This window comes from Abrus precatorius, unplaced genomic scaffold (genome assembly GCF_003935025.1).
Source record: "Abrus precatorius isolate BTA unplaced genomic scaffold, Abrus_2018 Scaffold3, whole genome shotgun sequence".
In the NCBI taxonomy this organism is placed as follows: domain Eukaryota; kingdom Viridiplantae; phylum Streptophyta; class Magnoliopsida; order Fabales; family Fabaceae; genus Abrus; species Abrus precatorius.
This window is the reverse complement of record NW_020874373.1, coordinates 10,698,900-10,715,021: the sequence shown is the minus strand read 5'-3', so window position 1 is coordinate 10,715,021 and position 16,122 is coordinate 10,698,900. Positions and strand designations below refer to the sequence as shown.

Below are 16,122 nucleotides of genomic sequence, written 5' to 3'. Positions count from 1 at the left end.
GAAAATGAGTCTTTACCATCATTACATAAGTAATATGCTCTTTCATGAGCATCTCCCTGCAAGGTCACAATATAAACCTTTAACAAAAAAAGAAATATAAATCACAATCGAATAGTTTATTGTTGTTTTTCATATTACTTACAAGTAATGCAAATACAGCTGCATCTCTGGTCGTCCATCGTCTGGTGTGAGCAATGTACCATCGCATATATTCAGAGTTAGAACTTAACAACCCAAACTGAGGATCATTAGTCATTACCCAAGCCTGACGCATGTCCCATAGCTCCACTATGCCCCTGAACTTAGCCGACCAATTCTCACTAGTCTTCCCTCTTAAAGTAAGATCATGTAGCTGGTCAGGTTGGTATGGAGCACGAGGAATATGTTGAACCATGCCAAATTGTCGCATTACACGATCAGGTTGGTGCCACTCACAAATTTGAAAACATATAAGTGGCACAACTGACCTCCAAATATTCAATCCTTCAGTGCATATGGCAGGCAAAGAATTCATCAACTCCATACTATACGGTTGTCATACAATCTGAAAAATAGTAAATTAGTTTTGAATATTAAATAACCCATCCTGTAGATGCTGTATCAATGTTTATTAACAAAATACCTCATCACGTTTCAGATGATCGAACTTATATCTGTAGTAAGCAAGATCTCTCTTTCCTCTATTATAACTCCGACTCACTAACCACCTGAAAGACACACTTATAAATTAAGTATCATGGTGAAACAAGTTTGAAAAGTAATTCATAAATTACACATACAGAAATTCAAAACATACCGTGCACCATAAGGAAGATCCAGTCGTGTGTGCTGAGGATTATTAGGCTGTAAAAATAGAAACCTATCCCATGCCCACATCATAAGTAGTGGGGTTAATCCTCCAATACCAGAACGGTCAATATTGGTCGACATGCATAACTACCGATATAGAAATGCCAATGCTGCCGCTCCCCAACTATACTCTCCTGTGATAGTAAAATCCTCAAGCAATGGAAGGTACCTAACTGGAACCCTACTAGAGGAATGATCAGCCAACATGAAACCACCTATTAACCTCAGAATATAAGCTCGAGCAAAACGAGTAAGCTGAAGTTCATTATGATTATGCATTGCAACATGAGTAAAGTGTTGGTCCAACCAACTCAACTTCAAACTGCTCCCTGCAAATGCATCATCAGGTGGCCTAATACCGAGCAAATCCTCCATAATTTGTGCTTTATTACCTCCAACAGCTGCAATGACTGCCTTTCCATCTATACGAAGCCCTATTTGAATAGCAATGTCCTGAAGAGTTATAGTACATTCTCCAGGAGGCATGTGAAACGTATGAATCTCTGGCCTCCATCTTTTTACCAATGCTGTAATAAGATGTCGGTCAATAGGAAAACATGTCAATTGAGCTATCCCAGCAAATCCAGCTAAGGTCAGATGAGGAAGAATCTCCATTGGAACCCCTTCCATGTCAGCCGGTATGAAATGACACCCTCTCACCTTCAGAATTGGGTGCTCACATCTATCCCAAATATGCTCCGATACGTGAACAGACTGAAACCTCAATAATGAACCATCCTCCGGCCCAGGATTTAAAACCCTACTCCGCGATGAAGATTGTGCCATCTGAAATAAAAATTGTCAACTTAAACTTCAATTATGTATGTTAAAATTAATAATATCAAAAACTCTATTCAATTAGTACATGGGTTTTATTACAATTTCAAAATTTAAAAATAACTCTAAAATTTATTTCATTTATTTATTATATTGTTAAATTTTATTAACATTTTAAAAACTTTTACATTTTATTTTACAATTATAATATGTAGCAATAAATATAATTACATGTACTCTTTTAAATATCAAAATTTACAATTACAACAAATAAACAAATACATTATTTTAAATATTAAATATAATTTTTAATATACTTTTTTCTTTCTGTAATTCAACTACAAAATTATTATTTTCTTAATTTCATTAAAGTGTTCCCTCACAATACTTAAAGTTTACTCCTATTTAAAGTTTAATTTTATTTTTATATTAATTTTTCCAAATTTTAAACGATTCAATAATTATGCTGGACAAGAAATAAAAAAAAAACATTGTTTCTAAAATTTTGTACAAGTTTTTATGTTAAGGGTTGACAAAAAAAAAATTTAAAGATGTTTTATTTTTTGAATTATAAGGAATATTAGTTTTGACAATAGTTCTTACAAGTTATCAAGTAATATATAGTATTTTTTTTCTCTTAATTTATCAATTAATTAAAATAGAAATTCTTTAATATCATAATTAATACATATTATTGATTACATTTTTAAACAACTAATTATAAATAATAACACATATATTATGTAATTTGTAATAATAAAACTTCTGTTATGTTAATTTTCATAAAATTATTATTATCTTCATTTATTATAATTATTCAATAATTACATTGTATTTACTATATCTAATATTTTTAATTTCACTAATTTTTTTATATATCAATCTACTATCAAATAATTAAAATATATTATTTCTTCTACATTAATTATTTAATATTTTTAGTGCATTTTATATATATTTTTTCATGTTCATGTTTTTTATTTTTTTCAAAACTATATATTAATATATAGTATTCTTTTCTCTTAATTTATCAAGTTATTATCTGCAGAATTTTTTTAATTTAATAATTAATACATATTATGGATGACTATAATTTTTATTTATTACATTTTTTAACAAATGATTATAAATAATAACACATACATTATATAATTTTTAATTTCATTCCTATCTAAAATATTCTTTGTTTAAAAATAAAATGCATTTTAAAACCAATTTTATACGTTATTTAAAAAATCTTTTCAAGTAAATCACATAAATTATAAAATTTGTAAAAGATAATAATGTATTATTTTTTATCAAATTAAATACTACATTCTTACTAATAATAAAACTTCTGTTATGTTCATTTTCATCAAATTATTATTATCTTTATTTATTATAATTATTCAATCATTATCTTATTTCTTAATAATTATATTAAATTTACTATATCTAATAATTTTTATTTCACTAATTTTTTTATATATCAATCTACTATCAAATAATTTACAATTATTATTTCTTCTACATTATTTATTTAATATTTTCACTGTATTCTGTATATATTTTTTCATGTTTATGTTTTTTATTTTTTTCTAAACAATATATTTATATATATTATTCTTTCCTCTTAATTTATCAAGTTATTAAAATATTATTTTATTTCAAATTTTATAATTAATATATTTTATGGATTACTATAATTGTTTTTACATTTCTAAACTACTAATTATAATAAATAATAACATATATATTATATATTTTCTAATATAATTTATCTAATATCTTATTTGTGACAGAATAAAAAAATTAATTAATAAATTCTTTAAATATTAAAATAAAAAACTTGTGCACCTCCGTAGCTTTGTAAACAAGTTTGAAGGAACCTTCTTCTTCACTAGCAACCTTCACTCATGAGCATCCACCCACAATTTCACCTGCATCACAGATTCAATATTACATACATTTGCAATTTTATTGTTAAAAAGTAAAATCTATTCAAAATATTAATCTCAATACCTTCTTAATAATCTTTTGCTATAAAACCTTAATACCAGAATCTAACAAAATGGTTCAGAAACGCAAGAAACGTTGTGTTATATTTTTTTTCCGGCAACCACATTCTGCAAGCGAAACGGAGAAGATGGAGGAGAAGGGAGAGGCCCGCGCCCAAACGGTCAAAATTCTCTGCCACGTGAACCAATTAAATTAGTGTCGTCCCTGACCAAGACGACACTACTGAATCGTCCCTGACACGACCGACATTAATGTCGCCTCTGACTCAGACGACTCTGTAGGATTTGTACACGTAGCTTTGTTCATCCCCAGCCGTCCATTCAAATTAGTGTCGTTTGGTAATTGGACGTTTTTACTTTTTGGTGTCGTCTGTCTCATGGATGACTTCACTGTCACGTGCCCACACAACTTCAGACAGGGAATTTCTTTACATGCATACTTATTCTGGCATTTTCTTTTCAAATTAACCCTAAAAGGGCAAAAAAGCCCCAAATACGGGCATTTAAAGTAGGTGAAGAAAATAAATATCCGAATTTAGTGGAGATCAAAAAAGAGATTGTGAAGTTTAATTAGTGTGGTTGAGTTATAAATCAATTCTGATATATTATTATATAATGAGTTAATAAAAATACATAAGAAATACTGCCAAAATTTGAGCAAATTAGTCATATTACTTGATTAAAAAGGTTTATTGGTTTGTGTGTTAATTTTTAAGTAAATTTATAAGGTTAAGTGATATTTATAAGTAACTTATCTTGAGTGTCGGTCACGACCTATTTTTCAGTCGTGACATATATTGTTATTTAACTCTATTTTAATAAATTGTTTCATAATCTTAACCATATAATTGGGACATTGAAGTCATGATGCGCGTTTAAGACATTGAAACAATGTCCGTCTTTTCTCTATACACGCATTTGAAAAAAAAAATTAAACTGACACTAAAAATGTCTCCAAAAGTGGTCAAAAATATTTCTCTAACTTTGTTTTAAAACATCGAAGTCAAGTCCGTCTTTTACACGTTGGATATTGGAGGCAGTGTTCGGGTTCGAGTCCGACAACCTTACTTGAAACATATATCTGATCTGAGTTTCTGCTCTCTGCGGATGAACATGGCCGAATTTTTCGTCTTCGATATTGCAGAATCACTGCTACGTAAGCTTGCTTCTCACGTTTATGAAGAAGCTTCTCGAGCCCATCATGTGTATGAGGATCTTCAAGGGATCAAAGACACCTTGTCAATTGTGAAAGGTGTGCTATTGGATGCTGAGGAGAAGAAGGAACAGAAGCATGGCTTGCGTGAATGGCTGAGGCAGATTCAACGCGTCTGCTACTCTGCTGAAGATTTATTTGATGAATTTGATTGCCAAACATTGCGAAAGCAAGTTGTCAAAGCTTCTGGCAGCATCAAGATGAAGGTAGGACACTTTTTTTCATTGTCCAATCCTCTTATTTTCCGTCTTAGGATGGCTCGTCAAATCAAAGATGTTAAGGATAGATTGAATAAGGTAGCAGCTGATGGGAACAAGTTTGGTCTTGAGAGGGTTGAGGTTGACCAAAGAGTTCTGCAAAGGAGAGAAATGACTTATTCCCATGTTGATGCTTCTGGTGTGTTAGGAAGGGAGAATGATAGGGAAGAAATTATCAAGCTTTTGTTGCAACCTCTCCCTGATAGTGGCTGTGATCAAAGCCTGTGTGTTATTCCCATAGTCGGAATTGGTGGGTTGGGGAAGACCACACTTGCGAAGTTGGTGTTCAATGATAGGAGAATGGATGAAGTTTTTCAACTGAAGATGTGGGTCTTTGTCTCTGATGATTTTGATATTAGGCAGATCATTATTAAAATCATCAACTCTGCTTCTGCTTCGGCTCCTACTATTGCTCTTGGTCTCCAAGAAAATGTCAACCACTTAGACATTGAGCAGCTACAGATGATTCTCAGATATAAAATTGTTGGTCATAAGTTTTTACTCGTATTAGATGATATATGGAATGAGGACCGTGCAAAATGGATAGAGTTGAAAGACTTAATAAATAGTGGAGCTTTGGGAAGCAAGGTCTTGGTGACAACACGTAGTAACTCAATTGCTTCAATGATGGGCACTGTTCCCTCCTACAATTTAGCAGGCCTTTCTCTGGATAATTGTTTATCTCTGTTTGTCAAATGGGCATTCAAGGAAGGAGAAGATAAAAAATATCCAAATCTAGTGGAGATCGGAAAGGATATTGTGAAAAAATGTGGAGGGGTTCCATTGGCAGTAAGAACATTAGGAAGTTCCCTGTTCTCAAAGTTTGAGTTAGATAGTTGGGAGTTTGTAAGAAACCATGAAATTTGGAACTTAAAACAAAAGAAAGATGACATCTTACCGGCCCTTAAGTTGAGCTATGATCAAATGCCATCCAATTTGAGGCACTGTTTCGCTGTGTTTTCTCTTTTCCCTAAAGGTTTTGGATGTAGTAGTAGTAAAATTTTTAATATTTGGCTGGTATTTGGATTGCTTAAATCTCGAGATGGAAGTCAAAATCTGGAGAATGTTGCTAGACAGTATATTGCTGAGTTAGATTCAAGATCATTTCTTGAGGATTTTGAAGACTTTGGTCACTTGGACTATTTCAAATTGCATGATTTGGTACATGATCTTGCACTGTATGTTGCAAAAGAGGAGTTTCTGGTGGTAAACTCCCATACTCGCTATATACCCGAGCAAGTAAGGCATTTATCAGTTGTTGAAAATGATTCACTTAGTCCTGCTTTGTTCCCCAAGTCCAGAACTCTGAGAACTATATTATTTCCCATTGACCGAATAGGTGTTCATTCTGAAGCTCTGGTTGATACATGGATAACAAGATATAAATATTTACGGGCTTTAGATTTATGTGATTCTTCATTTGAGACTCTGCCTAATTCAATTGCTAAATTGGAGCATCTACGAGCCCTCGATCTTTCAAATAATTTCAAAATAAAAAGTCTTCCTCATTCTATTTGCAAACTACAAAATTTGCAATTTTTATCACTCAGAGGATGCATGCAGTTTGAAACATTGCCCAGAGGATTAAGGAAATTAACCAGCCTTCAACAATTGTATATAACCACAAAACAATCTGTTCTATCAGAGGATGTATTTGCAAGCTTGAGCAATCTTCAATCCTTGGGTTTTGAACATTGTGTCAATTTGAAGTTTTTGTTCAGAGGGGCAGCAGAACTTCCTTCCCTTCAAGCCTTGTTTGTTCAATCATGTGGGAACCTAGAGTCCTTACCTCTTTACATACTTCCTAAACTAGAGGTTCTGTTAGTAATACGATGCGAGATGGTAAAGATGCCGTTGAACTACGAAACCCCAATCAAAAAATTAATGATGAAATTTCTGCATCTTGAGCATCTTCCAAGGCAAATGACATTGCCTCAATGGATTGAAGGAGCTTCTGACACCCTAAAGACATTGCTAATTTTAGATTTTCCTAGTCTTGAGATGCTTCCTGAGTGGCTAACAAGAATGACTGATCTTAAGACACTCCATATTGTGAACTGTGATCAACTGATGTGTCTCCCAAGTGACATGCATCACCTCACTGCCCTTGAAGATTTGACCATAGATGGTTGTCCTGAGTTGTGTCGAAAATGTCAGCCACATTCTGGTGAGTACTGGCCCTTGATTGTTCACATCAAAAGCGTTTCCATTGCAGATCCAAGACAAGAGGGGAAACTCCCTTATCGAATGCAATCGAAGCTGCGGTGGCAATTGCGCGGTGAGTAAAATTGAAACGTTTTCCATAGCTAGAATTTACTGAACAGTTTGACCTGGGAGAAAAACCAGAAGCTGTTACAGAATTTTGTTTTGATGCCTCTTCTTTCTTCCTTTGTTAATTCTGCTTTACATGCGTTGCATTGAGTTTATCTCATTCCAATGCTGCTTGGGTCAGTGTATATGTAACGCACTATGCTATGCTTTACAATAGAAGATTACACAAATCATTTTTCTCGTTCATTTTCTAGAGTTGAGAAATAAATGAATGAGTTTACTAGCTAGTTACCTGACTTAAAATCTTAAAATGCAGTGAAGGGTAGCTGTTGTTGGTACAGTCAACATTTGATGTACATTCCTATTTAGGCATTTACTGCCATAAACAAAAGGCACCACTAGTAATGTTTATCTATCTGTGGTGGAAATGGAGTTTCACTTAATTCAAAATCCCAATATCGTTAAAATCCTCATTGAGTGGCAATGACTTATTTTCAAATTGAGGAAACTTTGTTTTGAATCCTTAGTAGCTCTTGAAAGTACATAATTTTCAACTGGGAAACCTTTAGGCTCACAGTATCTCTTGAAAATACATAATTTTTATTTCTCTGACCGTTTCTCTCTTATCTGTGTATTTCAATTTTATTCTTTATTTCTTTTAATATTAATATTTAGTACCAAGCAAATTTTAAAAAAATGTTAATTATAGCTCATTTGGCTCTATGAATGTAATTGAAAGACAGTGTGAAAATTCGTACGCTTCAATTTAATAAAAAAAAATAAAATTGATTCATTATAATTTGACAAAAGTAATACTTTAGCCCTCTAACTTTATTTTTATTTCAGTTTGGCAGTTAAATATTTTTCTTACTTTATTATAGTTCTCCAGCTTTAATTTTTATTTTAGTTAAGTATTTTAACTTTTTTTTGTTTTATTTTTTTATTCTCCTAATTTTTAGACGTCAATTAAATATGTCATTTTTTTATTAACTACGTTTAAATCCATCAATCAAACATGAAGAGAAGGAAAAAGAAGATAATGACAAAGATAATAATTTTAACAAAATAAGATAAAGATAGTAATAACAAAGTTAAATATAATTAATAAAAATGTGTTATTTGATAATGATTAAAAGTTAAGGGAATAAAAGAAAAGAAAAGAAAAAATAAACAAGAAGTGAAATTAATTGACTAAAATAAAATACAAAAGAGAGAAATAAACTGAAAAAAGAAGATTAGAGTACTAATTTTGCCTTGTAAATTTTATTTACATTTTAATATTATGGTCATTCATGGTTAATTGTTTCTCTTACAAGGTGATATTAAGAAAACAAAACAAAACAATTTGGAGAAGAAAAGTAGCTGTATTCTTGAGACGTGATTTACAAAACCATTCTGATGACAATACACAGGTAACAAAAGTAATAGAATAACTTCTTTTTGTTAACACGTGTTTCCATTTGATCAACAACAGAGGTGACTTCTTTTTTATGCTTACCTTCTTGATCAATGACTATTTTAAGTTGACATATGTCTCCTTTCTGCAGTTGCAAGCTCCAACCCCTGTGAACAAATAAAGATTTCAGTTCAAAATTGAAGAATGATGCCCATAACACTGATTGCTTAGATTATTTTACTGCATAAAAATAATTTGATAATGAATATAAACTTATTCAACTTAATTAATAACACAAAACCTACAAAATAAGATTAAATTTCCTGCAGTATAGGTTTATACACAAAATTACTGAACTGGGGATAAAAAAAAGCACTGTAAGCTTATGTTTTCTAAAAAGCATTGCCAATGCTGTTTGGCTTAGTGTATGTTTAACGCACCATGCTAAACAGAATTTTTTTTTATTAAAATTACAAATTTTAATATAATTAAATGTAACGATGATATTAAATATTGTAATTTTTTAATAAAAATTTATTATTGTATAACTTTTTATCCAGTATAATGATATACATTAAAAAAAAACCATATTAATAATATGTATCGATTGAATTTGTTGTATGAATACATTTATATAGCAAGACTCTTGCTCCATCTTCAGACGTGAGAGTACAGAATACTATGACTTTCGAAAAATGAGTACAATGTGATGAAAATGGGCATTAAATTAATTTTGTATATGTTTGGACTTTCAAAATTGAGAATCGTAGTATTAAATTTTATTAATATTATTATATTTTAAAGATAAACTATGAATTTTAATAAGAAAATATTTTATATAATTATTTATTGTGTACAGTTAAACACACTTGAAAAATAAATGTATTATATAAGGGTCTTTTTTTTTTACGAAATAGGAGAAATGAGAAAACAATTTCTCAAAATAAAGTTAAATAAAAACATATTTCCTGTTTAAGGTCAGTTAAAAAATTACTAAATATTTATTTTTTAATAAAAAAATAAAACGATACCTTTTTTAGAGAGGAAATATATTTTTGTTTAACTCTATTTTATTAACTTGTGTTCTCATTTTTCCTATTTTGGCAAAAAAAAATTATATCAACTAAATAGTTTATTATCTTAACCACATAATTGGGACATTGTAGTCAAAATGCGTGTTTAAACCATTGAAACAATGCCCGTCTTTTCTCTATATTCGCATTAAAAAAATAAATTTAAAATAACACAAGAAATGTCTCAAAGGTGGTAAAAATTATTTCTCTGGTTTTGTTTTAAAACATCGAAGTCAAGTCCGTCTTTTACGTTGGATATTGAAGTCAAGTCAAGTCCAACAACCTTACTTCAAACGTATATCTGAAGTCTGAACTCTGTTTCTGCTCTTTGCTGATGAACATGGCCGAATTTTTCGTCTTCGATATTGCAGAATCACTGCTACGTAAGCTTGCTTATCAAGTTTATGAAGAAGCTTCTCGAGCCCATCATGTGTATGCGGATCTTCAAGGGATCAAAGACACCTTATCAATTGTGAAAGGTGTACTATTGGACGCTGAGGAGAAGAAGGAGCAGAAGCATGGCTTGCGTGAATGGCTGAGGCAGATTCAACTTGTCTGCTACTATGCTGAAGATGTAGTTGATGAATTTGAGTGCCAAACATTACGAAAGCAAGTTGTCAAAGCTTCTGGCAGCATCAAGATGAAGGTAGGACACTTTTTTTCGTTGTCCAATCCTCTTATTTTCCGTCTTAGGATGGCTCGTCAAATCAAAGATGTTAAGGATAGATTGAATAAGGTAGCAGCTGATGGGAACAAGTTTGGTCTTGAGAGGATTGAGGTTAACCAAAGAGTTCTGCAAAGGAGAGATATGACTTATTCCCATGTTGATGCTTCTGGTGTGTTAGGAAGGGAGAATGATAGGGAAGAAATTATCAAGCTTTTGTTGCAATCTCTCCCTGATAGTGGCTGTGATCAAAGCCTGTGTGTTATTCCCATAGTCGGAATTGGTGGGTTGGGGAAGACCACACTTGCGAAGTTGGTGTTCAATGATAGGAGGATGGATGAAGTTTTTCAATTGAAGATGTGGGTCTGTGTCTCTGATGATTTTGATATTAGGCAGATCATTATTAAAATCATCAACTCTGCTTCTGCTTCGGCTCCTACTATTGCTCTTGGTCTCCAAGAAAATGTCAACCACTTAGACATTGAGCAGCTACAGATGATTCTCAGATATAAAATTGTTGGTCATAAGTTTTTACTCGTATTAGATGATATATGGAATGATGATCGTGCAAAATGGATAGAGTTGAAAGACTTAATAAGTACTCGAGCTGTGGGAAGCAAGGTCTTGGTGACAACACGTAGTAACTCAATTGCTTCAATGATGGGCACTGTTCCCTCCTACAATTTAGCAGGCCTTTCTCCGGATAATTGTTTATCTCTGTTTGTCAAATGGGCATTCAAGGAAGGCGAAATAAAAAACTATCCAAATCTATTGGAGATTGGAAAGGATATTGTGAAAAAATGTCGAGGGGTTCCATTGGCAGTAAGAACATTAGGAAGTTCCCTGTTCTCAAATTTTGAGTTAGATAGTTGGGAGTTTGTAAGAAACCATGAAATTTGGAACTTAAAACAAAAGAAAGATGACATCTTACCGGCCCTTAAGTTGAGCTATGATCAAATGCCACCCAATTTGAGGCACTGTTTTGCTGTGTTTTCTCTTTTCCCTAAAGATTTTGGCTTTTGTAGTAGTAAAATTTTTTAATATTTGGCTGAGATTTGGATCGCTTCAATCTCCAGATGGAAGTCAAAGTCTCGAGAATGTTGCTAGACAGTATATTGCTGAGTTAGATTCAAGATCATTTCTTGAGGATTTTGAAGACTTTGGTCACTTGGACTATTTCAAATTGCATGATCTGGTACATGATCTTGCACTGTATGTTGCAAAAGAGGAGTTTCTGGTGGTAAACTCCCATACTCGCGATATACCTGAGCAAGCTAGGCATTTGTCAATGGTTGAAAATGATTCACTTAGCCCTGCTTTGTTCCCCAAGTCTCGCGTTAGAACTATATTATTTCCCATCGATGGAATAGGTGTTGACACTGAAGCTCTTTTGGAGACATGGATATCGAGATACAAATACTTACGGGTTTTAGGTTTAAGTGATTCTTCTTTTGAGAATCTACCTAATTCAATTGCTAAATTGAAGCATCTGCGATTCCTCGATCTTGCAAATAATTGCAAAATAAAAAGACTTCCTCATTCTACTTGCAAACTACAAAATTTGCAACTTTTATCACTCAGAGGATGCATGGAGCTTGAAACATTGCCTAAAGGGTTAGGGAAGCTAATCAGCCTTCAACATTTGTATATAACCACAAAACAATCAATTCTGCCACAGAATGAATTTGCAAGCTTGAGCAATCTGCAAACTTTGAGTTTTGAATATTGTGACAAATTGAAGTTTTTGTTCAGAGCTCTACAACTCCCTTCCCTTGAAATTTTGCTTGTTCAATCATGTGGGAGCCTAGAGTCCTTTCCCCTTTATCTTCTTCCTAAATTAGAGGCTCTACTAGTAATGCGGTGCGAGAAGCTAAATCTATCGTTGAACTACGAAGCCCCAATCCAAAAATTGAGGATGAAATTTCTGCATCTCGAGCATTTTCCAAGGCAAATGACACTGCCTGAATGGATTCAAGGAGCAACTGACACTCTAAAGACATTATTAATTTTAGATTTTCCTAGTCTTAAGATGCTTCCTGAGTGGCTAACAAGAATGACTCATCTCAAGACACTCCATATTGTGAACTGTCCTCAATTGTTGTCTCTCCCAAGTGACATGCATCACCTCACTGCCCTTGAAGATTTGACCATATATGGTTGTCCTGAGTTGTGTCGAAAATGTCAGCCACAGTCTGGTGAGCATTGGCCCTTGATTGCTCACATCAAACACGTTTCCATTGCAGATCCAAGACAAGAGGGGAAACTTCTTTGTCGAATGCAATCGAAGCTGCGGCTGAGATTGCGCCGTTAGTAAAAATGGAACATTTCTAGAGCTAGAATTTACTTACTAGTACAAAATTGACTTGGGAGAAAATCCAGAAGCTGACATAAAATTTTGTTTTCTTGTCTCTTCTTTCTTCCTTTTCGAATTATGGTTTATGTATGTAACATTAAGTTTATTTCACGGCAGTTCTGTTTGGATTAGTATATAAGTTATGCACTATGCTATGCATTTACTCACCGTATTATCCGTTGAAGAGATCTCCACACTTTACAACAGATGTTTTGCTTTAGGTTTTTGGGGTCCCAAATCAACCTTTACAATAGAAGATTATATATATCATTTCCCGATTTACTTTCTGGAGTTGAGATATATACATGAGTGCGTTTGGTCTATAAATAATTAGACAGAAAACATGATCCACCTCGTTTTCGACCTACCTGAACATGTTAAGGACATAGTGCAAACAATTATTAGAGAGACAAATAAATTACAGAGGTCAACATGTTTTTATTTTTTCATATTTTGGGAGAGGAAACACAGCAGTAGGAATACCTTATTAGTGATCCACAATTATTGTCTGCCTGTACCATGTTCCAGTAATCAAGAATGGTATAATGCTGCAGGAAAATGCTTCTGCATTGCTAAAATGGTAAGATATTTTTAGTGGATATCTGGAAACAGTAGATCAAAATAGTTATAACTGTTAGGAAAAATTAGCATGGACGACAAACAGTAGCAGTTACATAGAATGTATTGAAGGAAGTTACGAAAAAAGTATATGCGGGAAGAAAACAATTAGAGAAATTGCTACTTTTACATAAATACTAGCTCTTAAGATCTCTACAAGCCAAAGCTCAACGACTACTTAGATCCGGCAAATGGGAAATCAATAATTCTTAGTGTTGATTGTTGAAGTTGTACATTTTATTTATCTGTAATTTGTATTCAATCAAGTTGTTTAGTTTATTGTATTTAAACTTTATTATTCATCTACGTTCTACTTGTTTTTTTTTCTTATTTTATGCTTTTTTTACGAAGTTTGTCGTAAATTAAGAACACGCTTCAAAGAATTCGTAAAAAAGAAATCTAAAATTCACTGTAAACAAGCTCCTATTGTGTTAGATGATACATGGAATGAAAACCGTGCAAAATGGATTGAGTAAAAACATTTAATAAAAGTTGGTGCATTGGGAAGCAAAATCTTAGTTACTAGCACTTAAGATCTGTACAAGACAAAGCTCTAGTATTAGTTAGACTCGGCAGACGAGGGATCAACAATTCTTGGTGTTGATTGAAGTTTGTACGTTTTATTTTTTTTATTCAAATTAAGTTATTTGTTTTATTGCATTTAAACTTTATTATTCATCTACGTTCTATTTTTTTCAGTTCTTATTTTATGTTTTTGTTATGAAATTTATCATAAATACATATTAACAACACACTTAAAAAGAATTTATAATTAAATTTATTTATGGATGAATTACAAAATTCACTGTAAACGAGCTCTAATGTGTTGGATGATACATGGAATGAAAACCGGGCAATGTGGATTGATTAAAAATATTTAATAAAACTTGGTGCATTGGGAAGCAAAATCTGAGTTACTACACGAAGTAACTCCATTGCTTTAATGATGGGTTCTGTTCCCTCGTATGTTTTAGAAGGCCTTTCTCTAGAGGATTGTTTGTCTCTTTTGTCAGATACGGGCATTCAAAGTAGGAGAAGAAAATAAATATCCGAATTTAGTGGAGATCGGAAAAGAGATTGTGAAGAAATGCTAAGGGGTTCCGCTAGCAGTGAAAACTGTAGGAAGTTCACTGTTCTCAACTTTTGATTTAGAAAAGTGAAAATTTGTGAGAGACCGTGAGCTATGGAATTTAAAACAAAAGAGAGATGACATTTTTACCTGTGCTTAAGTTAAGCTATGATCAAATGTCATCTTAGTTAGGCACTGTTTGTCTGTTTTGCTTTCTTTCCCTTTACCCCAAAGATTATGTTTTCTCTATTTTTGAAATTACTACTCTTTGGGTTGCACTTGGATTACTTCAATCCCCAGTAGGAAGTCAAAAGCCAGAGCATATTGCATGACAATACATAGATCGTTTCTCCAAGATTTTGATGATTGGGGGATCTCATTTATTTCGAAGTACACGATTTGGTGCATGATCTTGTACTGTATGTTGCGGAAGAGGAGTTTCTGATGGTAGATTCTCATACAAGGAATATACCAGAGCATGCAAGGCATTTGGTAATTGCATGAAAGTCATTCACTTGAGATCATTCTTTGTTACCCAAGTCCAGAAATGTGAGATTTTCCAAAGCTAATGGCATTGCCTCAATGGTTTGAAAGTCCTGCTGACAATTGGAAAAACTAGATACGATCCTTTTTATAAAAAATAAAAAATTAAATCTTTTAAATTAAAAAAAATAATTAAGTCACTTATATTTTTTATAAATATAAATTTTATTTCAAAAATATCTATGATATTAAATGTTATAAGTAATAATCTGTACAATTAATAATATTAATAAAAGAAAGGCATAAACAAAATTTAATAATTAATACTTCTTGAATCTATTATTTATTTTTTATAATAAGGATAAAAAAATAATTTATTTTATTTTTTATAAAAAAGACCGAAAATAGTAATTTATAATTTTTCTACTCTTTCAATGCTTCATGAGTGTTTGACACCATCAAATGCGTTTCTATTGGAGAGCCCTGAGAAGACTTCTCTTCCACTACCAATGTAAATTTCTTCATTTATATATGCTTTTACTTTTTATTATTATAATTCAACTCAATTCACCGTCTCAAAATTTTTTAATAATTTAATTTTTTATAATTTTTTAAAATGATTTATATTATCACTGTATAACAATGTAATATGCATTTAATTATTTCATATTAATTATTATTTTTAAAATTATTAAATTACTATAAAATTTAATTATTTTTTTAAAGCATTAAACATTTATTGATGTTCAAACTTGTCAGCTACAAAATTTTTTTATCATTATCGTGAGTTGATTATATAAATATGTTTTTTATATTTATTATTTTAATTATTTATTATGTTATTATTTCATAATATTATTTGTTTAGGAAAACAAGTTTTTTAATTTATTTTTTATCATTTGAAAACTTACTGTAATATGAATTTTGTTTAATAATATAGGTTTATTTGTGAAATGAAAAAGAAGAGATTATTTTGATTTATTTGATTACATTTTTTTATTTATTTAATTGAGGATTTTAATGTTGAAAATAAAATTTGTTTACATTTAAAAATAATTTTCTACAAAATATATATTTTGAAAAATCATAGCCCTAAAGTAAT

At 31.7% G+C, this 16,122-nt stretch overlaps 2 protein-coding genes and 2 pseudogenes across 3 annotated transcripts; 3 read left to right on the top strand and 1 right to left on the bottom strand.

The window, feature by feature from the left end:
• Positions 1 to 936: 936 nt before the first annotated feature.
• On the bottom strand, positions 937 to 1,635 carry LOC113862164 (protein MAIN-LIKE 2-like). The gene has a single exon (XM_027495289.1). The coding sequence runs from the start codon at positions 1,633 to 1,635 to the stop codon at positions 937 to 939; it is 699 nt and encodes a 232-aa protein (XP_027351090.1).
• Positions 1,636 to 4,598: 2,963 nt separating this feature from the next.
• LOC113863466 (putative disease resistance protein RGA3) lies at positions 4,599 to 9,066 on the top strand. 2 transcript variants are annotated; one of them, XM_027497058.1, is made up of 3 exons: positions 4,599 to 7,371; positions 8,681 to 8,776; positions 8,912 to 9,066. In XM_027497058.1, exons 1-2 carry the CDS (start codon positions 4,731 to 4,733, stop codon positions 8,743 to 8,745), a joined length of 2,706 nt encoding a protein of 901 aa, XP_027352859.1. In that variant the 5' UTR covers positions 4,599 to 4,730; the 3' UTR covers positions 8,746 to 8,776; positions 8,912 to 9,066. The 2 variants fall into 2 exon arrangements, with proteins under 2 accessions (XP_027352859.1, XP_027352861.1); XM_027497060.1 differs by lacking the exons at positions 8,681 to 8,776; positions 8,912 to 9,066 and adding an exon at positions 7,681 to 7,971 and having other exon boundaries at positions 4,737 to 7,371.
• Positions 9,067 to 10,173: 1,107 nt separating this feature from the next.
• LOC113862163 lies at positions 10,174 to 12,808 on the top strand (annotated as a pseudogene).
• Positions 12,809 to 13,395: 587 nt separating this feature from the next.
• Positions 13,396 to 15,128, top strand: LOC113862162 (annotated as a pseudogene).
• The last annotated feature ends 994 nt before the right edge of the window (positions 15,129 to 16,122 follow it).

Bases quoted from the DNA above. Each gene is read 5' to 3' on its own strand.
- LOC113862164 (XM_027495289.1), bottom strand. From the start codon at position 1,635: ATGGCACAATCTTCATCGCGGAGTAGGGTTTTAAATCCTGGGCCGGAG.
- LOC113863466 (XM_027497058.1), top strand. From the start codon at position 4,731: ATGAACATGGCCGAATTTTTCGTCTTCGATATTGCAGAATCACTGCTA. The intron at 7,372-8,680 runs GTGAGTAAAATT...TTCTCTTACAAG, and splicing joins GCTGCGGTGGCAATTGCGCG to GTGATATTAAGAAAACAAAA.